Source organism: Peromyscus leucopus, chromosome 20 (genome assembly GCF_004664715.2).
Source record: "Peromyscus leucopus breed LL Stock chromosome 20, UCI_PerLeu_2.1, whole genome shotgun sequence".
Taxonomy (NCBI): Eukaryota; Metazoa; Chordata; class Mammalia; order Rodentia; family Cricetidae; genus Peromyscus; species Peromyscus leucopus.
This window is the reverse complement of record NC_051080.1, coordinates 48108766-48135813: the sequence shown is the minus strand read 5'-3', so window position 1 is coordinate 48135813 and position 27048 is coordinate 48108766. Positions and strand designations below refer to the sequence as shown.

General features: G+C 39.4%; 1 protein-coding gene and 1 long non-coding RNA gene across 4 annotated transcripts in view; one reads left to right on the top strand and one right to left on the bottom strand.

Annotated features, from left to right (window-relative positions):
* Zfpm2 (zinc finger protein, FOG family member 2) overlaps positions 1–1582 on the bottom strand; it is a 440040-nt gene extending 438458 nt beyond the window's left edge. For both annotated transcript variants that reach the window (XM_028879292.2, XM_028879294.2), the window contains exon 1: positions 1006–1582. In XM_028879292.2, the coding sequence (XP_028735125.1) occupies positions 1006–1045 (40 nt within the window). In that variant the 5' untranslated portion in view covers positions 1046–1582. The remainder of the gene's footprint in view (positions 1–1005) is intronic.
* A 138-nt stretch (positions 1583–1720) lies between these two features.
* Positions 1721–27048, top strand: part of LOC119086389 — a 70346-nt gene continuing 45018 nt past the window's right edge. The window contains exons 1-3 of one of the 2 annotated variants that reach the window (XR_005089673.1): positions 1721–2555; positions 5112–5185; positions 12035–12116. This is a non-coding gene — a long non-coding RNA (uncharacterized LOC119086389). The other variant, XR_005089674.1, reaches the window with a different exon arrangement.

Below are 27048 nucleotides of genomic sequence, written 5' to 3'. Positions count from 1 at the left end.
GATATCATCATCATCATCATCATCATCATCATCATTATAGTAATAAGGCCTTTAACTTCTTTTCGGCTAAAGTGTTGAATATACTTCGCAGGCCTATAAAGCATACAGGAGTAATTTCCCCTAGGGCGAGAAAAGTTGGCCTAAAAAGAGTTCTGAGAGAGTGTGGGCTACAGGCAGGCAGGTGTCTCTTGTCCAGCAAGTTCCTCTGGGCACCATAAGGACCCTCGGGGGCCAGGAACAGCACCTAGGCACTCCGGAGCGTACCCACTACCTTGAACTCAAAGCCTGTGAGCCCAGAAGTGAGGCGGCCCCTCCCAGTGGGGACTCCGCGCCTCCAGGACCAGTGGCAAACTGAAGGCCGCCTGGCACAGCGTCCAGGCGGCGGGAGTGGGACCCACCAGGAGTCCCGGGTGGCAGCCCAACACCGCGGCGGGCAGGAAGGAGGTGCACAGCTGCCTCTAACAGAGGCGCGAACTTTTACACCTACTTTTTGTTTCACTTCGGGTTTGGCGTGGCTTGTGGCACCGCCCAGGATCGGGTCCCCAGACACTGATCTTTTCCACGGCCCTGGGGAAGTTACCTCCCTAAGCCCTGTGGCCTCCACCAGCTGCTCTGAGAACTTCATCCCGGGTTACCAGGAGCTGCTCCCTAGAGTGGCAGGCCGTTGGTGGCGACAACAATGACAACAATCATTCTAAGCGTCTGCAGGAGGGGATTGTCCTGTGAAGGCTCCATGATAAAAAGCGGCGACAATTGCAGCGAACGGGAGTTGAAATTAACAAGAAACCAAGGAGCGCGAAGGCTGCAGGAGCAGACTGGGCTGCGTCTGCCCTGCGCTCCGTGTTTCTGTCTCAGGCCGTCTGGTTGTCCCTCTTGGCTCGCAAAGTTTGACAAATCCCGAAGACCAGAAGCCGATCGCCCCGAGCGTCTCCCACCCTCCCCGCCGCGTGCGCCCCTCTCCCAGGAACCGATCCCACCAACTCCCAGCCCCGCGCGCAAACTTACGTTTGATCTGCCGGGGTTTGCTCTGCTTTCGCCGGGACATCTCGGCCGCGGCCGCTGCCGCTGGGGCTTCCGCGGTGTCCGCGGTCCCTGCTACCGTTCCCCGGGCTGTCGCCGCCTCTGTCTCAGCCGCCGCCGCCGCTGGCCAGGCTCGGGCCGCCGCGGGCCGCGGGACTCCAGGTGCTCGGTGCGCTCGGGATCCGGGCGCTGGGCTCCTCCGGGAGCAGCGGATCCACGTTTGGAGATGAGCAAGCGAATGAGAAGCCGAGCGAGGGGGGCCGAGAGAGTGTGACAGGGAAGAGGGGAGGGGGCGACTGGGAGAGCGATGGGGCTGGTGGGGGGGGGGGGAGGATGGGAATCAAGGAGCGATCGGCCAGGCAGAGAGAAAAGGGGAAGGGTGGGGGGGGGTGTTAAGAGAAGGAAGAGAAGGAGGGAGGGGAAGGAAAGCGCTCAGAGGGACCCGGGTTGCGAGGGGCGGAGGGTGCGGGAGGAGGTGCGCGCTTGCTCCCCGTGTCCCCGGCTGCCGGGCAAGAGACTCGGGCGCCGCCGCCGCCGCCGCCGCCGCCGCTCCGGGCCGCGCCGCGCTCGCACTGCTGCGGGAGGTGGCAAGGCGCGCGAAGGAGGGGCGCGCCCGGGCTGTGGGGAGGGGAGACTATGCCATCAGCGAAAGGAGGATTGGCTGCATCCAAAGCCAGTCCGGATGCAAACTCACGGCCGGGCCTCGGTCGCGTGGAGTGCAAGGGGATCGCGGCGTGGGTGGGAGTTGAAGGGGTTGACGGGGGTGAGGGAGACGTGAGGTTTGGAGGAGGGGGGCACCTTCTGCAGTTGTCACCGCGTCAATGCTGGGCAGCTGCCAGGCCACCCTTCCCCCGCTCCCCTTCCAGCAACTTCTTCCAACAGCCTCTTCCAACGGACCCCCTAACACTCCTCCCTAATGCCTCGCCCATCTAGCAGGGCACAAAGAAATCTCAGTCTCCTTCCATAAACTTTGTGCTTCCAGTTACCGCTCCCCTCCTGGAGCCCCCGCCCTCCGCCCTTCCAGTTTCTTGGCAGGAAGGTTAGGCCACTGGCAAAGTCCCCGGCGAAAGCCAGCTGATCACAAATGCCAACTGTGTGTCTGGGGGCCCGTTAAGTCCTCTCATCTGCCCAGGCTCTCAGGAGACCATTCCATTGCTGTCAGAGTTCCCGGGAGACGGCTGCCGGCGCGGACCATCCCCCGACTAGGCCCACAAGGATGGGGTGCTGAGCTGGGCTCACAGCGCTCTTCTGCATCTTTGCTTGATTGGGAGTTTCCATTTGAAATAGTAAAATCCCGGAATCAGGAGTCAGGCAGATATTTCTCTCACATCCAAAAGGACGATGGTTAGCTGGATGATTCGCTCTAGATAGGAAAGGAACTGTAATCTCTAATACGAAATACTAACTTTGTGTGAAGTCTGTGGAAGTTCTGCAGTGCCACGCTGCCCCTGTGACCTTCCATTCTCTTAGTTCCGCCACAGGGAAGCACCGTGGAGCTAATAAAAGATTTGATATTGTCATAATTTTTCAATCAGGTAAGATCCAACAACTATTTCCTGGTTCTTTGGTTTATTGGGTTCTGTTTCTTTCATATTCGTTCATTGTTTGTTTGCAATTCGGGAAATGGCAAGGCACAAGAGAACATATTTTGAAATGATTGCATAGCATTATTTTAGTCAAGGTAAGGTGAGTGAAGTTAGCTTAGTCTCACACAGTTTCCTATACACTGAGTACTAAATGCAAATCGTTCAGGTGTGCCATTAGGGACGTGGCTGTGCGTAACCCCGCTACTTCATGAAATTAGTATTTACTAATAAACTCCTGTGTAGTTAACATGTAATCCCTGGATACTGCCAATGTTTCCCCCAGGAGGCTATGAAAGTATCCACTCTGACCTGAAATTGTGTCCCTTTTGTTTGGTTGGCTAGCATACACATGAACACCATCAAATGATACTCTAAAAGGGTCTAGGGTCAGCATAGAGCCTGGGCTGATTGAGCATAATGCAGGGTGCTCCTTGTGCAAGAAGCACACTCTACTCAGTGTCATTTTTATCCCATCAGGACATCTTCTGAAAGGTGTAAAGCTTTACCTCATAAAAGGTATGGCTGAGCAAATCTTAACACAAGGCTGGAGACCAACTGTGACTTTTATTACACGACCATTAGCTCTATGGCCATATGAGGCTATAACAGTACAGTCCATGGTCCTTTGCAATGGAAAAATGCACTAAATGACCAAGTCCATGCTCTGAAGATGCAACAAATTAAGATCTTAAGTACCATGAAAAGCAAGGTTATTTGTCCTTACGTTGTGGTGTGAATGAGCAAACGGAGACTTCAGCTTTTTGCCTCCTCCCTTCTCAATCCATTACAGTTAAATTGGCATGCTGAGAATCTTAGAACTGGATTTATTGCACATTACAGTTTTCATAGATCTTTGACAGAATTGGCTGACTTATGTCACCCAAAAGGAATGTCCACTGGAATTAAAATAACATAGCAGTTAGTGTTTCTTTTGGCATCTGAAATAGTTAAATATGCAAAGCAAAAGAGAAACAAATAAATCTGAGCTAAACATTCAGTTTAAAAATTGAGAGGAACAAAAGTCAGGAAATTTAAGGCAAGATTGATAAAAAATAACTAGAGTATGTTATTATAAATAGTATGTTGGTTAATCTAAATGCATAAATATATAAATATATGTATATTAATTCTAGCTCATATGAATGAAATAAACTGAATATTCATACAACTATTTTCTCATCATTTTTAAAGGAGACTAAGAGTTATATTTAAGGTTCAATTTTATATTCTCTAGTTTAACTCACCGTGGTTATAAACTAAAAAGACAGCAAAACCTATAAGTAATTGTTTCTGTCCAAATGGATCTAGCAGCTTCAAGCCACAGCTACATGCTTACCAAACAATGATTATGAAAACCACAGTTGAGCGGAGCATCGGGAAACGGTATTGCAAACCACAGTAACAAATGTGTCTGTGATACAGAAAACCACAATTCACAACTAATACCCCGTGTCGCCGATGACGATTAACTATACATGTGCAAATGTGTAAGTAACCGCACAAAATAATTTCTCATTTACTTAAAAATGAATTATTCATTTTTGGAGACTCACAGACTTAATGCCTACATATCGGTTTGTTTAGAAAAGTTTCTGCTTCTCATAAGAAATGCTTTTAAATACCATATAAAATGATAGTTAATTTAAAAGAAGAGCACATGCAACTCTGAGTACCAGCTTCTCAAATGTTAAAGGATTGATCTGCAATCAATCTGAAAGGAACCCCTCCCTCTTTCTACTCTTCTTCCTAAAGTCTCAGAAGTAGAAAGGCATGTTAGCAGAAACTGATTAAGAAAGAAAAAGTAGGAAGGGTCTGATTGCAAATTCAATGAGAACATACTTGTATATATTCTCAAATAGTTGCTCTTAGCTAGAAATCGTATGTCCAACAGCAAATAAAATGCCAGTCCCAGAACTACTGTGCAATGAAAACAAATCAAGTGTTTACTTACAGATGAATGAGATGATATTATGTACAAGGTTGTTGTAGTTGTAAAATTAATATACAAAGTGCCCAGTTAAACAGGAGTGTCAAATGACAGAATGTAAATTATTTGGGATAAGTGTGCTCCATACACTGTTTGGTACATACTTAGCCTAAATCATACTTGCAACTTATCTGAAATTCATATTGAACTTGGTATCTCATATTTCATCAGGAAAACCTACAAATGTGGTATCTTGACATTCTGTAATACATATTTTTAATAAAAATAAAAATTGAAAAATATATATGTAATGTATATTTTTAAACTATAAATGTATTTACAATCCTGTTTGCAGAAAAGGTAAAGAAATTCTGAGTACTTCTTGTAGTCATAAATATATTTAATTCTTGGTTGATATAATATTTAGGGAAAGCAAAGTAGAAGGAATAAATTTCTGTGCAAAAACTCTAAATTTTTTGGCACAGTACAGAAATGCAACTCTTAGAATAAGTGGATAATATTCATGTCTGTCTTGTTCTGGGATATGTTTTTTAAATGTGCTTATTTTTTTTCTCCAGGGGACCAACAAATTGATCAAGCAACCTCCCAGGCCAATCTTATTAGACATCAAGCTGCTTTCTTTATTATGAAAGTAAGTAATAGTCAAAAGCTTCAGAGAGACTGAATGCTTGCCCATGTATTATAACAAGAAACTAAACACAGTTTATCTGCCTTTGATTTGAAGTTATGATAACGAATTGAACAAGAACACAGTATGAAAGTAGTGTTCATTATTCTTGAGGGTTTTTTTTTTTTGAAAAAAAATTAATTTCAACAATTTACAAATAGAGGTCAATAAATTTACCTAAGTAGCATTCATGTTTAATAGCTATGAAAATGACTACAGCTTTCTTGCAAAGAGGGCTCTGAAAACATTCATTCACTGAACTTCATGAGCCTCTCCATCTCTAGAAGGAGTTTGTATGCACAAATACTTATCCAAGTGTATCTCCTTAATTTATCAAATTATCAAAGGTATATGAAAACTATCTCTGTATTATGGTTTAAACAAATCATGTTCTCAAGTCAGGCAGTGGTAGTGCACATCTTTAATCCCAGCACTCGGAAGGTAGAGGTAAGATGATCTCTGTGAGTTCGAGGCCAGCCTGGACTACAGAGTGAGTTCCAGGAAGGGCTCCAAAGGAGAAACCCTGTCTCAAACAAAAAAACAAACAAACAAAAAAAAAACAATAACAACAAAAAAAAACCCATCATGTTCTCTTCACTTTCACATGCTTATGTAATCCAGGAAACAAAGATGAGTACGGTTTAAAAGTTTACTCTTTGAATCCATCCTTGAGTTCACGTTACTTTTCTGATAGGACAGAATCCTGGAGTGATTCTATTTAAAACAGAAAGAGCTTTGTTCTTAAGACTGTATAATGAAAAATACAGTGTACAGTTAACACTGAAGGAGTCCACACTAGAGACTTCTCTTAGGTTTACCTAACTGTTCTGCTAATAATACCATGGTATCTTTAAAGAAACACCACCCCCCTTTCCTCTTCTTCTTCCTCCTTCTCTCCCCCGCCTCCTCCTTTCTCTTCCTCTCCTCCTTGTTATTATTTAGGCATGGGTTACAAGTACAGCCTTACTGAATCCCTAACCAACCAAAATACTTCATGTGTCTGTCTAATGTGTCTGTCTGAATATTCCACATTGTTCCCATGACAGTGGGCCCTGAGAGATTTTCCTAAGAATTCCTGAGCAGCAAGGGTAGCTCTCCTCTTACAGTTTCTGCACTGGGAAAATGCAAATTAGAAATTGCTAGTGGTCATATTCATGGAAAGATGCCAACATCAACACATCATTTTTCAGTCTTACATTTTTTGTTTTGTTTTTTTGTTTGTTTTTTGGTTTTTTGAGACTTGGTTTCTCTGTGTAGCTTTGCGCCTTTCCTGGATCTCACTCTGTACACCAGGATGGTTTTGAACTCACAAAGATCTGCCTGGCTCTGCCTCCCGAGTGCTACGATTAAAGTCATGCGCCACCACCTCCTGGCCAGTCTTACATTGTTACAGAAATCAAATCAAAACACACATCAACATTTCATGACTTGTTTTCGACCCCTCAATATTATCTATGTGTACATGAGTGTCTGAGTCTTGGTCACGTGTATTTCACTTGGATCTGCTTGGTCAGGCTTTCTGCTGGGTCGTGCTTGTCATTTTATTGTAGTGTAGATGACTTTCACAGGAAGACACCCTTAGCCTCACAGGTATTAATGAGATGCCTCTTCTTGGGCACTGACGTAGATGTCAGCCTCCCACAACAAAATCTATTTCATTGCAACGCGCTGGAAACTCTGTTCTATGTAAACCCTGTGTTTACCAAGGCCATCCTATTTCAACTCACTTGTTTAGCAAGTTTTTTGATTTTAGGGGTTCCCCCAGTGCTGGACATATAGAACATCTTAGCAAAATTATGGAAATAAACAGTAAGATCAGGTTGATCCTGTCTCATTTGGGGTCTGATTCCTAAGCCTCATAGACAGAATACGAGGTGCAGGAAATGGCAGCTATGTGTATCTAAGATAGCTTCGTTTTCTTATGGAGTGTACATGGCCCCCAAAGAAAATATGTGTCAAATCTGATAAGTCAAAAGTTTCTTCAGTAATCCAGAGTTTGTGTAAAGTGTTGCATTCCTTCCATGAGCTGGTCTGTTGAATGAAGAAGTAAAACTTGTAGAATTCTGGTATTCTGTTGCCATGTGAAAGAAGTGATGGGGTTAGGTAGCTGGCGTGGTTGGTTTGTGAGATGCACCCTGTAGGCTCGTGTGTTTGGTCCCAGGTTGGTCCTAGTTGGTAGGTGTTGTTTGGGATTGTGGAACACTTAGGAGGTGGGGCATAGCTAGAGGAAGTGGGTAACTAGGGGTGGGCTGGGTGGATGGCCGCTGCTGCCTGAGTTCTCTAGCTTCAAGCTCCAGCTGCCACACTTTGCTTACGGTGACGTATCTTCTGAACTGGCAGCTGGAGTAAATCCTCCCTCCTCTGAGTTGTTCCTTTGGGTTATTCTGACACAGTTACAAGAAAGCTAACTACTGCAGCCACAGCTGAGAGAAATGTAAGCAAAGCGAGAGTCTCTGCAGCCACTGAGAATATCCATAGGGCAATATTCCATCGCCTGCTCCAGGCCTCCTTGGCCACAACAGTACTTCTGACATGGAAGTCACTGAGAGGTCAACGTCTCCTGAGGATGCAGTTTTCCCACTCTTTCTCCTTTTGTTATTTTTGGCTTAAATTCATACAAGTTGATTCCTGTAATATTCAACCTCAAAGACTAAACTAAGACAAAATTCAACCATCTGAGACTTTGATATGCTTAATTAAATATTCAAATTTAGTCCATCAAACTACTTCAAATTTTCTACTTTCAGAAAAATTATAAAAAAATATCTAGGATAATATTCTTGCCACGGTGTGTGTGGGGGGTGGCGGGGAAGACAAACAAGCCTTATGAACAGTAAGTAAGTTTTCGACAAAAATTAAGTTCCAACATAAACTGCCATCTATCACTGATTTTGGACATTCACACCAAGGCAACTATTGGGGGAAATGTTTGTTTTTTCAAAGCCAGAGTTCCTCAGGGCACGATGATAATTGACATGCAAATGCATAACCCTCTTGACTACATAGATTCTGGTCCCAGATGTTTGGCTTGACTTTTTACTTTGCTCTTCCACATGTGAATAAGCATCTAACAGATTACCTTGCCCATAAATTTTATGGATGTTGTTATAATTCACCAGGGTAATGTTTATACTTGTGTGGTGAATTTTATTTTCTAGCCTATAAAACTTTTTCCATAAATTACTGAATGAAAAGCAACAATTTAAACAGATTTTTAGAATGCATGCTATATTTGTAGATAGGAGCAAGTCACCTCTCCTGATATCTACTTGCCAAATTGTATTAAAATAATTCATTGGGAAAAAAATTAGGGAGGACCGAATATTTCATATGCTATTTAACAATGGACCCCTAGAAAATTCTAATGTGGTCTGATTCTGGGTTTTTTTTTCCCTAGACATTTTAATCATTTTCGGTCATTTTTTTCTAGTATTCTGTACACTACTATTATTTTACTTCCCTGGTTAATATGATACACTCAAATATACCAGCACATTAAGAGAAATGAGCTAACAATAACTTGTATCGGCCTCTTTTGTCTTGCAAAGGTGTTTTTGGATCCATCATCCTGCTCCACTATAAACTGATAGTTCTCTGCCATGGAAATTTTCATTCCATCATTATCCTGGAGGTTTCCCTGGTTATATCCTGTAGTGGATTCTAAGTTCCTTGAATTACCTGTATTCCTCAACCATAGAGAAATATGAAACAAAGAGAATTATATGTGAAAAAACCAGAGGATGATTACAGTAGACTTTGTATATGCTAAGCTTTTGGATTTCCTTCCTAATAAGATTTATAATTGCTTGAGACAGTTTCTGCTGGGTTTTTGTGACTTGATGCAGAAAATGTCTTAACTGATACGTAGCCGTAGAAAGGCTAGTCTTTCAAATTTTATTTTTGAATCACATGGGCTAAGTAGGAGGGACAGGCAATTTGGATAGACCAGCACTTTTGCCCTGTTGAATCTGTCATTTCTATCCTGCTCAGACTCATCATTTTTAAAGTGTGCACTTTGTTATATGTGACATACGTGCAGTACAGCACCATCACTATGTCTAGAAGCAGGTCTCCTGTTTGTTGTCTTGATCACTTCCTAGCTGGTTAATATTCCATGTCATGCAAGGCTTGTGTGTCTCAGTTTACTTACGTAATGACGTTTTAGACAACAGTTACTGAGTACTGAGTTTAATCATTACTCAATTAGTAGGAAGTATCATTAGTTATTAACTAATTACTTCAAACCTTTTCTCCATTTCCCTTTTCAGCTACAGAACACTAATCTTACTAAAGATGTGACTCAGTTCAAAATAGTACTAGTTTTTTTAGATCTTCCATCTTGGTTTGGTCATATGTTATGTTTCAGAACAAAGCAATGAGAGCAGAATTAACGGATGAAGTTTCATGGAAACCTAAGATGCCCATGGTCAGAATCCAAGAAGCATCCTCTCTTTTGCCCTTGTCCCCATGACTTGTACCTGCAATGGAACTGGGTGCTTGAAAGTAAACTTTTCTTTGAATATTTAATAATTACACTTAGTGACTCTTACTTATTCACCATTTCTTGAAACAATATACAGACTGCTAAACTATCTTATTATTATATCATCATTCTAATATGATGATTTTATTATTTTATGAAATTGTAATTATGTCATTTCCCCCCTCCCTTTCCTCCCTCCAACACCTCCTATATACTCCTCCTTGATCACTTTCAAGTTCATGGCTTCTCATTAATTGTTGTTATATAAAAACAACTGCATATACATGATCTATATCATATACATGTATATTAATCACACATGTAGTATATTAATGCATAATTTATATGTATATTATTACTAATATATGTATCATATATCTATATAATACATATTTATACATTATGTTATTAATATTATATTATTAATGTTACATACATATTTTTATTTATATACATATTAATTATGCACAAATAATATATCCTATATAGGGCTGGAGAGATGGCTCAGAGGTTAAGAGCACCAACTGCTCTTCCAGAGGTCCCGAGTTCAATTCCCAGCAACCACATGGTGGCTCACAACCATCTGTAATGAGATCTGGTACCCTCTTCTGTATACATAATAAATAAGTAAATCTTTAAAATATATATATATATATCCTATATATTATATATGATCCCATACATTTGTAAATATGTAAATACAGCCTGCTAAGTCTTTATAATATTACTCCTATGCCTGTTTTCAGTGTTGATCATTTGGTATTAGATAATCAATCTGTGTGTTCTTTCCTGGGAAAACTACATTTCCCACTCTCAGCATCCCTTAGTTGCATATTGGTTTTTGTGTAGGGCTGAGACCTCATAGGCTTTCGATTCCTGCTGTCCTCAGATATTTTTTGAAGTCATCTGGCAGCCATAAAAACAAAATCCACATACTTTGGACAGTAGTTGAAAAGAGAAACTCTTAAAATACTTTAGTTATCCACACTTTGGCTTTGAATTTATTCTAGAATTGCTACTCAGTATGTAGGGATAGAGGATGTTATTATACCTGTTTTGCTCATCAAGACACTATATTTGGATTTCTGATATGTACATACCAAAAAATCTTACCTTCCAAACAAGGTGTTTGCTTATCTTCAAAACCCTGGCTTTTGCAAGACTATATATACTCTTATCTGTTAATACTTCCATGTGTTTTGTCTTCTTTCTACAGGCTGTGAATTTCCCAGTAAGATATATACAAATAATTTGAACAGCAATAGTTTTTCCCCCCCTGGAGAAAAAGAGTACCTAGTCTGTGGATTGCAGACAATGAGGCTCTCTGAAATCATAGCATAACATTAAGCATCCAATTCTGATTCAGAGGTTAGTGAGGACTATGAAGGCCTCGATGTTAATGTACCTGCTAAAGTCATTTGTATATAATTAAAATAAAGCCATACTCCATGAAAACAAACCTTTACATTTGCTATACAAGACTTAGTTGCCAGCTACTGGGCTCTGGGAAATGATTAGAGTATGAGGCTATGACCTCATCATCCTATTAACCCAGTGAAGAGTTCACATTCTGATGTATATTGGGAAGCGACAGGAAGTGGGACTTAGTTGAAGTAAGTTGATGTTTAGAGCTATGCTCATAAGAATACTGCATTCTATCTTTCTCCCTTCTTTTTCTTCTTCTCTTCTTCCTCCTCTTGTTTATTTTTTCTTCTCCTCCTCCTCCTTCTTCTTCTCCCCATTCCCAATCTCTCTTCCTCCATCCAGAATTCCATTAGATATCGCCTTCCTTCCACCATGAGCTATACACTTTCTGCTACGATGTTAAAAATGAGTGACTGTGGCCTGGAACCATGAGCCACAATAAACCTGTCCTTTCCAGTTTATTTTCCTCAGGCCTTTGTCACAATGGCTAATGCAAAGTGTAATCTGACTTCAGAAAGTCTACATAGAGATGCGAAAATATAGTTACTGAGCATCCATGCATATCTTCACCAAACGACCCTCACGACCAACACGGCAACACAACATTAAGAACATAAAATTCAGAATATCTTTAGGTAAAACATTTATACTTACTTCTTTTTTCTTGCTAGTTTTACCCTTGTGATGGTTAATATTGGTTGTCTAGTTGTCAAGAATCTGGCACAATATGGCAGAGAATAGTTTAGGTTAGTCTCTGGGCATAGTTGTGAGGGATGATCTTGAGCATATGAATTGTGGTGAGAAGATCAAGGGCAGCACAATTCCAAGGGTTTAGGCAATGGATGACTGAAAAGGTAGAAGCTAGCTGAGCACAAACATTCATCATTTCTGCTTCTTGTTTGCAGATGCAATGTGGTGAGCTGCCTTGAGCTTCTGTCAACGGGACTTCCCACTAAGTGGGACTGCACACTAGAACTGTGAGCCAAAGTGAGCCCTTTCTCCCTGAATCTGCTTTTTTTGTTTGTTTGTTTGTTTTCCTTTTATTTATTTTATTTTACAATACTATTCAGTTCTACATAACAGTCACAGATTCCCTTGTTCTCCCCCTTCCTGTCCCCCTCCCCTTCCCCCCAGCCCACTCCCCATTGCCACCACCTCCAGATCAAGGCCACCCCCAAGGACTGAGATCGACCTGATAGACTCAGTCCAGGCAGGTCCAGTCCCCTCCTCCCAGATTGAGCCAAGTGTCCCTGTATAAGTCCCAGGTTTCAAACAGCTATCTCATGCAGCGAGCCCAGGACCTGGTACCACTGCCTAGATGCCTCCCAAACAGATCAAGCCAATCAACTGTCTCACCTATTCAGAGGGCCTGATCCAGTTGGGGGCCCCTCAGCCTTTGTTTCATAGTGTATGTGTGCTTTTGTGAGGGTTATTTGATCACAGCAACAAGGATTTATCTGAGATAACGCTTTCTGGTTGTGTGTTGATTGATTTTAGCTAATACCCATAATAATGCTTTAAGTCAAATTTTACTCTCAATAGACAAAACAAGTTACAACCTCTCTGCATGAAGGCCTGAGAAAATGGCTCAGTGGATAAAGGGTTTTCTAGGCAAGCAAGTTTAAAGACTTGAGTGCAGATCCCTAGCACCCAAATAAATGATGGGGGCCACAGTGGCTGAGCTTTATTCCCAGGACTAATGAGCACAGACAGGGATGTCTGGAGCAAGCTACATAGTTAGACTAGCTTAGCAAACAAACTCTGGGTTTAAAAAGAGACCCTGCTTTAAAGAGAGCAATCAAGGAAGATACCAATATCAACCTGTAACAACTGTATCTCCCCATACGCATGTGCCCACACCCATGTGAACGCACATGTACACAATCACAGATACCACACACTTGAGACAATAAATGAATGAATGAACAAATACATAAATGAACTTCTCTATTAGCTGCAGTAGCTTTCAAAGAGAACCAACTGCTCATAAAAATGAAAGATAGAAAGCATATGTGTTTCCCCCGCTTGGACCTCAGCCTCACTCCTTACCACGTGATGACTTAGCGTCTGTGTGAGGAGACACACTGCAGCAATGGCTACAAGAACTGCAAAACACTTCAGCACTCCACTACCACACCTGATGCCCAGTTCCTGTATCTGTTCTGGCCTTCCCATAAGACCATACCTGAATGGCACTAACTGAGATGACAGAAACTGCACCACACTGGAAATAAAGGCCCCAATGATTCTGCCAGTTAGTACTTTCTTTGGTCCAACAGATTTACATTTGTGCAGAGAATATTTTTGTCGTGTTTGGAATAAGGAAGAGCATGCACTTCCTGAGTGTGTACTGTCGCTGGAGAAGCATTAACTCCGTCCGTGTGCTGCTGTGTAGAAAGTCAATGGTGTTTTCCTTTTATCACTTACACTTCTACAATAATGAGCAGTTACAAAACCTTAAGCAAATTGACAATGTCTGGATATGTGATCAGAAACCCGAATTCTAGCTTGGATGCCTCTACCTGGAGAACTCCACTGGTCCCTTTGCCTTGTTCATATGGGAGTCCTATGGCTCTGAGTTCTAGAATGGGTGAATCTGTAGCTCTAAATAGTATTTTTAAGGACTATACTTTAAACTGTGAATTTCTAAGGAGGGTCAACTTTATCTAAATATTTGGTTGTGTGGTGCTTCCTCGCCTGACAGATCTATAAAACGCTCTTGATAATATTCACAATCTGCCAGATGTTGAAAAGTATTTCCTTTATTCTCTTTTTTTGTCTATATATTGAATGACTCTATACAGAGAAAACCAAACAGTCACAGACAAGATTTCTTGACCATTCTCCACCCAGATGTCTAGATAATAAACACACACACACACACACACACACACACACACACACACACACACCACACCCCTTGACCATTGATCATGCTTTTGGCAGTTGTGGGAAATGCTGCTTGTAGTTAATATACCATGGAGCACCACTTTTAGATTTTTATGATCTAGTTATATGCTCATTATAATATCTGACAAGAGGCTCCAAAATACAGGTTTAGTAAGAAGCTTAGTTCATGACTATATACCTCTGTGTGTGTACCTACAAAACTCATTTACTTCTCACTTGGTGACATGCTCACATTTGAATGACTGAAGACCTAAGTAGATACTACACCCAATACAATATCTTGTTTGGGGTACATATTCTAAACCTATTTATATTTGCTTAACTTTTAAGTCTACTTTTCCTCTGACACACTGGCACATGTCCTGCCCTGCTTTCCCAGAATGGCAGGAAATTAAAGCGGAAAACCACTCTCTCTGCACATCTTCTTTGATCAAAGCCTGCCCTACAAACACACATTACCTAAATGACATCATTATGGGGATTTGGAGAGTTTCGTATTATTTTAATGGTGAAGCAAAAATCCCCTTACTAATGAAATATAACAAAACCCAGACTTTCATACAAAAAGTGTCATTCTAGTTAAATTATCAACTTCTCCCATCATCCCTAAGTAGATGTATGTTGTAGATTGACTCTGTACCTGGCCAGTCTTTTTAGGATTGTTACTTGATAACTAACCAAAATACAGACCTGGTTACACTCTAACATTATTGTCCTACCTTGATTGAAATGCTACAGAATAGAGACTTACTTAAATTAAAACAGATAACTTTGTGAAGGTCAATAATTTATGGCATAACGCTAATAATTGAAATTACGACTTTATATTTTAATAATATACTAAAATGTAAACATGGATAAGCGTTCAGAAAAAGAAAATGATGATTAATTTGGATTTTTCATCTTAAAGGACAAGAAAATGCTAATTGAGCTACAATGTATACCCAGTCTATGATTTTTATTCATTTGTTTACTAAATTAATTATTCTTTATGAATATCTATAACCCACTATTCTGTCATGAAAGAGCCATCAATAGAAATAGAAGATATAGGTAGAAGTAAGATGATATTATTTAATAATGCAGTCCTAGGCAAGTAAATAATCAAGAGGTGAGACATGCAGCATTCTGAATTGGAGGAGGTTACTTTTTATTCTTTAGATGACTGCCTTCAGGTCAACCCTATCTTCCTTGATGATGGCATTCTACTCAGAACAAACAAAATCAGTGCAGTTAAAAGAAAAACCAAACAGTCCTGTTTCTTTTATTCACCAATATTATTTTTATACTTTCCATAAAAGTAACTGACTATGTTTGTTTGAAATTATCTGTAACCTGAAATAATGTCTGTGCACCACAGAACAGGTTTCCAGTTCACCACCTTGTAAATTATAAGAAGGTTTCACCTACTCAAGTGAATAATAGAACAAAACATCAATAAACACCAAAAATGATGAAGATATTGATTTTAATTAAATGAATGCCTCAATGATTTTTCCTGGCTCTTATTATTTCAATGCTTATTTAAGCTGACTAAGTTTAAAAAAAAATGAAACAATTTCCCAGTAGAAGATTTGGATGAAACAACAGTTTTCACTTAGTTAAAGCATGGGTATCCCCTTTTTTGAGACAACTTTTATAAAGATATGTTATGTGCCCCTGATTCTTTGTTCTTCCATATCCAATTATTTACTGTGTTACACCCCAAACAGATGGTATCTTGAACTCAAGGACATAAAAGGAAAAAAAAATTCTTGAGCACACTGCAGTACAGTGTGCTATACAATAGACATAATTATGCCTCCCCAAATAAACAATGCATGTTTGATTTCTGATACAAATATTCCTATTCCAGAAAGTATTAATAAGAACTACTATCTATTATGGAAATATGTAACTTGAATGAAAACTACATTAACAAAATTTAGTCATTATGCAATAGGATTGTGCATTGAATTGTGCTTCTAACAAGTTCATGGTTGTAATCCTAATCTTCAATATTTCAAAACATGAGGTTATTGGGAAATACAATCTTTACAAAGAAAACTAAATTAAATGAAGTGATTAGGCTGGGCAGTATTTTAATATGACTGGTGTGCTTTTGAGAATGGGAAATCTGGAGACAAACATGAAGAAAGATAGAAACAGAGACACGGAGAAAATCTGAGAGAGAGAGAGAGAGAGAGAGAGAGAGAGAGAGAGAGAGAGAGAGAGAGAGAGACAGAGAGAGACAGAGAGAGACAGAGAGAGATGAAAATAAAAGCAGAGTTGGGAAGCTGCTTTCGTGGGTCAGAAGATTCAAAGATCAAATTCTGCTAGTCTAGTGCCATGACCCCTGCTCTCCAGCACACTGCAGCTCTTTGTAAATTGACTCTAAGATGTTACATACTCATTGGGATTTTGCCCAACAAATACTTTCTGTCTACTTGGATATAACAGATTTTTTTTTTTTTTTTTTTTTTTTTTTTTTTTTTTTGGTTTTTCAAGGCAGGGTTTCTCTGTGTAGTTTTGGTGCCTGTCTTGGACCTTGCTCTGTAGACCAGACTGGCCTTGAACTCACAGAGATCTGTCTCCCAAGTGCTGGGATTAAAGGCACAGACCACCACCACCCACCCATCTTGGATATAACAGATTCTTAACATTAGTTATAATAATAACGTGACTTGTCTTTGAGTAATCACTACTTCCCAAACTATGTTTTGATCAGTTCTGACCGTAGGTTACAACCTCATGGAATGGACAAGGAAATACTTTTTATGTGGATAGAACAGTTGTATTATTTTATTAAGTATTAACAAGTAATGTTAAACATATTTTACTAAGTTACTTGGGGATTACAGGAGTTAATGTATTTATAGATAAATTAACATAGAAATTATTATCTTTAAGAGGGTTGCTTTTCTAAAAGCATCAGAACTGTAGTCTTAGGATAGACACTATAGGATAAGAACTACATTCTACATAGGTTAGGGATAAGGCAATATCTTCACTAAACATCATTGCTCTTATTTTTTCCCTCCTCAATTCAGAATATTTAATACAGACTTCCTTATTTCCTGATTAGATGAGTAGCATGTTAATGTGGTTTACAAGACACCTGACCATGAAAAGCCAAAGATACCCAGTGGAAAGGACAAGCACTGAATCATGACATGCACATATCGAACAGAGATGGATTGAGTTGTTGCCTCGATGAAGGTGTGATTTTATTTGATACATGACTGGAAGTACACAGCTCTGTTGTTGACCAGCTCTCTTAGCTGTATTGTAGCTAGAAACATACTACCCATCTTACAGACTACTTCCTCTTCCTGGTCACATAAGAAAATTCCATACCATGTGCTCCCTTGAGGTTGGATTGGCCACCTCATGCATTAATGCCCCGTGAGAAGACATAATGAAAAATATTTTTAGACCCGGCTCATAATAATACCACATAATCTTCTATCCTTGCATTCTTTCTGTGTTGATTGTACATGTCTTTCTTTTTAGTTTTAGAAAGAAGTATTTATTAAAGGGATGGGTCCTTTGGAGTGGAATACCTTTGAGCCTCACTGACGAGGAGTTGGAAGTTGGAGGAAGGGTGGAGAATGATCTGGTCCTTGAAAGATAAAAGCATCTTTGGACCCTGAGTCACTAGTTGAGAGATAGCTTTAGGAAAGCTTTCTGGTGTTTCTCATGAGTACACAGAGATTCTGAAGTGGATTTGTCACTGCATCATAGCCAAGCCTCTTCTGACTGAAGTACAATCCATGTCAGACCAGTTTCTACTGCACATGTCCAAAACAGTTAGCGGTCATGGTGAAAATTTAATACAAAACATTACCCAGGTTTGAAACACATCAACACCAAAATTTCCCCAGTAGTAACAAGTTCAGTATGTAGTAGTTTCTCTACATACCAGAGATAACTTTTCTGAAAAATTCAGACAGGAAAGACTATAATGTCTACGGTAAGCACTGGTGGATTTTAACAGAGCTTTTATCCTATAAACAGAGGAATTGGAAACTGCACACTTAGATCTCTCTGACGTCTCTGTGCATCCAACTTCCCGGTTTCCGTGAGCTTGCTTCTTTCCCAGGAGCAGTCTTATCAGATGATCAGTTGTCTGTTTTTCTTCCCAGATTCTGAGTGGGATTGATGTACAGACATCAAAAAGACAAAACCGCTGAAGGAAATGTACCCTCTTCTTTGCTCCTGGTTTAACATCGCTTTTTGTCTACTTTTCCATAGAATTTTCTATAACACATGAAAGGTAAAAAGAAGAGTTAAAAATATGCCAAAGCTAAAACTAGAGATAAGTAGGTAGTAAACAGTCCGCCCCCCTTTAGTACCCATGCTCCCCAATAGCCATATATTTGAGGCACTATCTGCTCAATTTTTCCTGTGATGTTCCTTTATGTTGTTATTCTAGATTGACACTGTTTATGTCTGGCATGCTTTCTCATACACTTCACCTTTTTTCTTCTATCTTGGTGCTCTGTGTTAAAGGTACAATCTTTCTGTGTATGTATTAAAGATACTGCATTTATGTACTTAAGGTATAATCTCTATCCTGAGATTATAAAAACATATCAATTGCTTATGTAGCTAATTTTAGTATACATTTTATAAATTTAATTTTTCCCTTCTAGCTGGACTTAACTTTTATATAAACAATGAGGCAGAATTATAATTTGATTTTTTTTCCAAAATGGCTGTGTTATTTCTGGCAGTATATTTAGTTTTGTCTATTCCTCTGTTATTTCCTGTTAAATTTCCATTTTTACTTATTCCCATTCCTAGAATCTCTATTCTTTTTATGTTTATTAAGGAATATGTCCTAAGGTATTATTTCATTTTCTCACAGAATCAATCTTTTTTTTTTTTTTTTTTTGGCTACTAGCTTTTCATCTCCCTTACATGTTTCTGTGTCCTTAGTTACCCTCCTTCTTATGTTTTATATCACAAGATATGGGATAGGATATATATCCTAGATCTCTTCGGATAGAAATTATCCCCTCCATCATTCCAAATAAGACCCACCAGGAAAGGATTTTCAATTCACATCTCCTGCTGACCTCTTTCTGATGCTTCTATTTCTTTTCTCTCACACATTTGACAGTCTCTGCATCTGGTGATCACCTTACATACGTGTGGACAGCGGAAACTCATATTCCTGTTAGTGCTTCCTCCAGCCCGAATCTCTTTTTCCCTTCTTATTTAGACCAGCAGTAATACTCTCTACCTCATTGCCCAATGCTACGCAATTCTAATTTATGAATAGTAGTTTTTGCGTCTCCTTCCTCATAATTTCATGTGGAATCCACCTGAGAACAATTTCTAATTTGCAAATCCTGCTGGCTTCTGATAATTCAGGACTCTTGTCTACCGTAGACCTGCACCAAAGAATCTGGGTTAGCTTCCAAAAGGGGCTATTTTACCCTAGGACCTTATTGCACAGTCAGAAACATTCTCATAATTTGGGATGCTTGTCTGCTTTAGACCTGGACCAAAGAGTCCAGGTTAGCTTCCATATCTCCTTTCTAACACACTCATCAGTCATGTGATTCTAGCTTAATTTGAACTGGAGATCTGATTTTATCCCAACGACTCTTAAAGCATTATATCTACACAACCAAACACCTTAGCTGTGTGAACACTGGCACCCAAGTCCTGGTCTTTCATTTATTTTTATAATTTAAAGGTATTTTTTTTCCAATTTTACATACCAACCATAGTTCCCCTTCACTCCCCTCCTCCAGCTCACCCCCTCCTTTCCCCCACCCACCCTCCATCCACTCCTCAGAGAGGGTAAGACCTCCCATAGGGAGTCAACAAAGTCTGGCAGACCAAGTTGAGGCAGAACCAAGCTCCTCCCCCATCTATAGGGAATGGGCTCCAAAAGCCACTTCACAAACTACAGATAAATTCTGGTCTCACTGCCAATGGCCCCACATACTTCCCAAGCCACACAACTGCCATCTACATTCGGAGGGCCTAGTTCTGTCCCATGCAGTTTCCCCAGCTCTCAGTCTAGAGTCCGTGAGCTTCAACTAGCTCGGGTCAGCTGTCTCTGTGGGTTTCCCCATCAAGTTCTTGGCCCCTTTGCTCATATAGTCCCTCCTCAAGTCCTAGATCTTAACTTTCTAGTCTTCTCTTACACTATAAACCTGTTATGTGACTCATCTGGGTTCCTTCCTGCATGCTGAGCATGCTTTCCTGTCACTCTTTTAAATGTTTGCCTCCATTCTTTATCCACTTAATGTAACTTGAGCATATATTTATTGCTGTGGGATGTCATTTTGTATGCTGTGAAAATGTGTTGCTCTGATTGGTTGATAAATAAAATGCTGGCTGGCCAGTAGCCAGGCAGGAAGTATAGGCTGGGTGAGCAAATGAGGAGAATTCTGGGAAGAGAAGGGCTGAGTCAGGAGTCACCAGCCAAACACCGAGGAAGCAAGATGACAAGGTAGAACTGAGAAAAGATACCAAGCCATGTGGCTAAACATAAATAAGAATTATGGTGTAGCTTAAATGTAAGAGCTAGTCAGTAATAAGCCTGAGCTATGGCCAAGCAGCTATAATTAATCTACACATCTGAATGATTATTTTATATGCAGATGTGGGATGGAAGGGACATAGGGAAAATTCTGACTACATTTTATAAGTTATCCAATTACATATTTTTCCAGCAATCTTTAATTTTCTCCATAAAAACATTCTGGTTTTGTCCACATTTGCTTTAAACTTTTATTCTTACTCATGAATGTAACCATAAAACCTATCAAGGATCACAATGTATAGTATGGGTTCTAGACTAGGAGAAAAATTCTGGTAATACTTTTTCTTTTTAAATGTAACAGAATCCATTTAACTTGACTTATCCAAATCAATACATTTGACAAATGGCTTTGTCATCTTGGAGTATTGTATTTGTGTGTGTGTGTGTGTGTGTGTAAATGAGGATGATACACAATATATGTAACTGTCTCTGTCTGTTTGTAGGCCAGAGGTGAACTTGGAGTGTTTTTTCCTATTGCTCTCTACTCACTCACTCATTTAATTAAATGATTATTTTAGTTATTTTATTTATTTTTCTATAGAAGGTGTCTCATTGAACCTGGAGCTCACACTAGGTTGTATGTCCAGTGAACTCCAGGAATCTTGTTTCTGTTCCCCCTGCACTTAGGTGGCAGAGGTATGCCAACACATCTACCTGACTTTTATGTGGATTCTGGATTTCTGAATTGAGATCCTTCTACACAAGCACTTACCCATCAAGACATCTCCTCAACACTCCTAATACTGTCTCAAAGTGAGAAACATTCCCACTCTCCCACAACTTGAGATGATAGACTCAGTTTCTTCCCTATACGCTTCTGTAACAAAGAGTGACCAACATGTGAATGACAGAAAGATGAGGATGAATCCTTTGAAGAACAGGGCTAGTTGTCTACTACTGGGAAACTACACAGGAGTTGGTCTCATCATCTCTGTCGTTAGCATTAACATTGTCAGCAGTCTCAGTTATAAAATGCATTATGGTTGTATCATCCTAGCCTTGCCAAGTTAACCAAATGTCACCTTCACAGTGAAGTCCATCCAGCCCAACCAATTCAGAGTGAAAACCTCTGCCCACTCTGAATCCCACATTATTTGTTTACACAGTGTGTATAGCCTTGTGATGTGGTGTGTCATTTCTTTGTTTGGTAACTCTCACTACTTTCTGTGTTTACTTAGTGTAGCCAACCTTTATCCCACTTTTTATTTTCAATCTATCTGTGCCTAAATATTTAAGGTGTGTCTGTCACACATAGATAGCATACAGAGAGGTTGTGCTTTTTTTCATCATAAAAATTTCCACTTCTTAGTGAAGAGTTTACTGCATTAAAGTGTATTACAATGATTAATTATAATGTTGCTGGGTTTAGGACAATTATTTTACTGTATGTCTTTTTCTTTTTTACTGCTATTCATTTTTGTTTCTTTTTATATTTTTAGACCATATTTGAGAATTCTATTTTGATTCATTTATTGGTGTTTTCAATAGGTAGTGTTGACTTGTGGTGATATTTTGTTTGTGATCTAACAAATAAAGCTTGCCTGGAGATCAGAGTGCAGAGCTACCCACTAGAGGCCAAGCAGTGGTGGCACACACCTTTAATCTCAGCACTTGGAATCTCATGTCTTTGATCCCAGTACTTGGGATGAGGAAACAGGAAGTGCTATGGCTAAGCAAAAGGAAAAACTGGTAAGGTGGGGTGGAGACAGGATCTCTGGGCACCTTTCAGTCTGAGGATTCAGCAGAGGTGAGAAGTCTCTCTAGTGGCTGACTCCTTTACATCTTTGATCTTTTTGCATTTACTCCAATATCTGACTCCAGGTTTCGTTAAGACCAATTAGAATTCATTCTACATCTGGCAACCAACTTTTATAGCACAAATTTAAAAAAAAAGCCTCCTGCCTGTGACTTTGCAGCCACTAGCACAGGCTAGAGCTATTCACAGCTCGAGTCATTGCTCCACTGGCTAAGTTTCTGTTGCAGCCTCTCTGCAACAAACTTGCCAGGTGTGTGGTCTCAACACACTGCTGGAGTTGGCCCCTCACCACCAGCCAGCTCTGCCTTTAGACAGCTCCCACCACATGTGGTTTCTTTTTTACCCACAATCTCTTGTGTGTGTTTCTCAGACAGCAGATTTCTTCTCCCAATGAGTTGTGGACTTTCCCTGCCGCACCCTCCTTAGGCTGCTGACACCCACCCAGACTTCTACTCTTCTACAGTCTGTCTCACATCTTCATCATCATCTTCAGCAGATTTCTTAAAGGGAGGAATTAGTTAAAAGAGAGGGGTTTTCCCCCTACATTAAAAAATGGGAAACACTATTTCAGTGGAGGGAGTTAGGTCTCTGTATGATAATTCTATGGACAGTTTGAAAATGGAGCAATTAAATGAGAGGATAATTAATTTAGATGGGATTTATATAATATCAATTATAAAATATTATCTGTTGGTCATCTTTGTTTTATCATTAAAAAAGTTTTAGAAAAACTTTTAGAAAAACTTGTCAAAACAAATCATAGAGATACTCAGACACAGACAGAGGAATTTAAAGGGGGACCAATCTCAGAATTGCACTATAAAGTTAGAGAGGAATATCTTAAGGTTTTCAAACAGCCAACCTTAATTTATCCAGTAACCTTACAGGAATTGCCAAATAATAGCTATCCCCAAGGCTGTATAAGAAGACCTGAATGGAATCCTGTCGAAATGTTAGATTTAAGGAGATTCAAGGAAGCTTTAGTCTTTTATGGCATGGATTCACCTTTTGTGAATCAGATGTTAAACTCATGGTCAACTTGTAATAGAATTATCCCTCAAGACTGGAAAGATTTTGTTATAGCAGTCTTAGAGACTTGTCCTCAATTACAATGGGGGACTTGGAGAAAAGATGAGACTAAAATTGAACAATGAAGGAGGGCTAGAGGTACAAAATCTCCCAAGACCAACTTCTTAGAGAGGGAGATTATGCTAATGTATAAAGGCAATCTCTGTATGATGACCCCACCCTGGCTTTATGCCATTCAGCAGCCTTGAATGCTTGTGATAGAATTGAAGAAATAGGAAAGAAAATTGAGTTATTTATTAAAGTTATACAAGATCAAAAAGAAACATTCACTGATTTCTTACAAAGATTGACTTCAGCAATAAATATTATGATACCAAATTCAGAAGAAAAAATGAATCTCTGGCATTTGAAAATGCTAATATATAATCCAAAATGGTAATTAGGCCATTAACGGCAAGATCAGTACCCTTGGAGAAATGGATCCAAGATGTAATCAATATTGAATCTAATAACCATGATGATACTTAGATAAAATCAAAATAATCACAGTAAACAAAGTCACCTAAAAAGTGATTGTAAATAGGGTGTTCCTAGAAACAATGTTTTTTCTAAGAATAATCACAACAGAATGCCCCTCCCTTTTGGATTATGCAGAAGGTGTGGCAAAGGCAGGCATTAGACTAATGAATGTAGATCAACATGGGATAGTCAAGTTAATTCTTTGCCATCAGGAAATGCTTGAGGGGCCTCTTGCAGTCCCCCATGTCAAATTTGGTTCTGTTGTTTCCTGTCATCCTGGAGGAAACTCCTTCCCAGAGCAATTAAAGAACCTAATGCCTATTGTAAGAAACCATACTGCTGTGGATGATAGAACAGTTGTAGAAGAGAGAACAAAAAAGTCAGGAGAAACCATAATGAAAATATTTTGGCAAACTTTTATAAATGAACAAAGACCAACATTAAAAATACAAATAAATGACATCATCATTGAAGGGCTCATAGACAAAGGTGTGGATGTAACAATAATTGTACCAAAATCTTGACATCCAAATTGGCCTCTTTGGGAGATAAATGTTCAGCTTTTAGGGACTGGAATGTTATCTCAAGTAAAACAGAGCATGAGATGAATCAAATGTATAAGGCCAGAAGGAAAGAGGGGAAAATTAAAGCCATATGTGGCTAACATAGCAATGAATTTATGGGAATGTGATTTGTTACAGCAATGGAATACCCAGATTAACATTCCTCCAATCTCATAAGCAAACCATAAACAAACCTATGTTTCTGGGAAAAATATTAGAAGTTATTATAAAGACTAGTCACTGAACATTCAGGTTGTACAAGAACAAAGCACAACAGTTGTTAATATTTCAAAGGCATCAATTGCCCTAAACTTTAAAATGATTGATAGACAAACATGTATGGGTTGAGGAATGGCCTTTAAAATCAGAGACACTGTAGACCTTAAACAACTGGTACAGGGGCAGCTAAATATTCAGCATATTAAAGAATAAATCAGCCCTTGAAATTCTCCTGCATTTGTTTTTAAAGGAAAATCTGAAAAATGGAGAATGGTAACCGATCTAAGAGCTGTTAATAAGATGATTCATCCAATGACCTCTCTACAGCCTGGAGTTCCTTTGTCTTCTATGTTACCTAAAGTATGGCCTCTTACAGTTATCAATTTAAAAGACTTTCTTCACTATACTTTTACAAGAAAAAGATAGAAAAAAGTTTGCCTTCATGGTGCCTTCTTATGAGAATTCTCAGCCTGTTAAGAGATGTCAATGGAAGGTTCTCCCATAGGGAATGTCAAATAATCCCACCCTGTGTCAATATTTTGCATGACAGCCATTGTAAATGATACATAAGCAATTTCCTCAATCTATAGTTTATTGCTGCATGGACAATATCTTACTAGCTTATTCAAATATAGATACTTTAGAAAGAATGTTTGAAGAAGTAAAGAAAATTTCACCTTGTTTAGGATTATAAATGGCTCCTTAAAATATAAAGAGAAAATTCTACTAATTATTTAGAATATAAAATATGTCTACAAAAAACTGGACCCCAAAAGGTGCAAATTAGGAGAGAGAAGCTGCAGACTCTGAATGGCTTTCAAAGATTGCTAGGAAACATTTCTAATCCATTGCCCATTATTGGGGTAAAAATTGATGAACTGAGTAATTTGTTTCAGATCTTAAAAGGTGACAAGTACTGGAATAGTCCAAGAGAATTATCAACTGAAGCTGAGAGATATTTGGCTTTGGTGGGATAGAATTTACAGGATGCACATGTGGACTGTTTGGATCCCGAGCTTGATTGCATTCTAGTTTTGTTTACCCTCTATGCATTCTCTCACAGGAATATTTTGTTTGTGCTCTAACAAATAAAACTTATCTGGGGATCAGAGGATAGAGCCAGCCACTATATTAGACATAGAATCCAGGCAGTGGTGGCACACACCCTTAGTCCTTTTTACTTGGGAGACAGAGATTCTTCTGGATCTCTATGAGTTCAAGGCCATACTAGAAACAGAGCCAGGCAGTGGTGGCATATAGCTTTAATCCCAGGACTTGAGACCTCATGTCTTTGCTTGGGAGGGACACAGGCATTTAATCCCAGGAAGTGATGGCAGGAAGCAGAAAGATATATAAGGCATGAGGACCATGAACTAGAAGCTTTTTGGCAGCAGTTCAGCAGAGACACTTTTGAGTGAGGACTCAGAGGCTCCCAGTCTGAGAAAATAGGATCAGCTGAAAAGTTGGCAAGGAGAGGTTGGCTGTGGTGCATTCTGTTTCTCTGATCTTTTAGGTTTCACTCCAATATCTGTCTCCAGGTTTTCAATTAATAAGACCTTTTAAGATTCCTGTTATAGCAGAGGGAAGATGTTATCTTAGAATTGATCTTTTTAAACACATAAACAGAGTAAAAAATTCAAAACTTACGTGGAAAAGGTCTTTGAGTAGACACTAAAAGGAAAATTGAGACTTCATCAATTAGCAAGAATAGAACCAGCAGAAATTTAGTACCTTTTACTAATGATTAAATTGAAAATTATGGCCATAAGGTGAATTTTGTCAAAGAGCTTGGAGTAATTTTTTGGAGAGATTAACAACAAATATCCTGAAAGCAAAAGAATTCAATTTATAAATAAGAGAACTAATTGGATTCTTCCTCATATTGTACAGGGAACACTAATTTCTGGAGACCTACATTTTATAACGATGCAAACAAATCAGGAAAGGCAGGTATAAATTAGGAAAAATAACTAAAGTGGCTCAAAGTCCTTATGATTGTGTCTAAAAGTCAGAATTATATGCTATTCTGGTGGTATTAATAGATTTTACACAACCTCTTAACATAGTTACCGACTCTCAGTGTGCAGAAAAAAATTGTTTTACACATCGAAACTGCTGAATTTATTCCTGATGAGTCAGAGTTAACTTTGTTATTTATTCAGTTAAAAGAAATAATCAGGAGTAGGAATCATCCCTTATATATAACACATATTTGGTCCCATATGGGTCTGCAAGGCCTTGTAGCACAAAGTCATGAAGAAATTGATCAACTATTGATAGGAAATGTGCTGGAGGCCTCAGAGTTTCGTAAAAAAAAAAAAAAAAAAAAAAAAAAAACACCATGTCAGTATCAAGGGTGTGAACAAAGATTTTTCCATC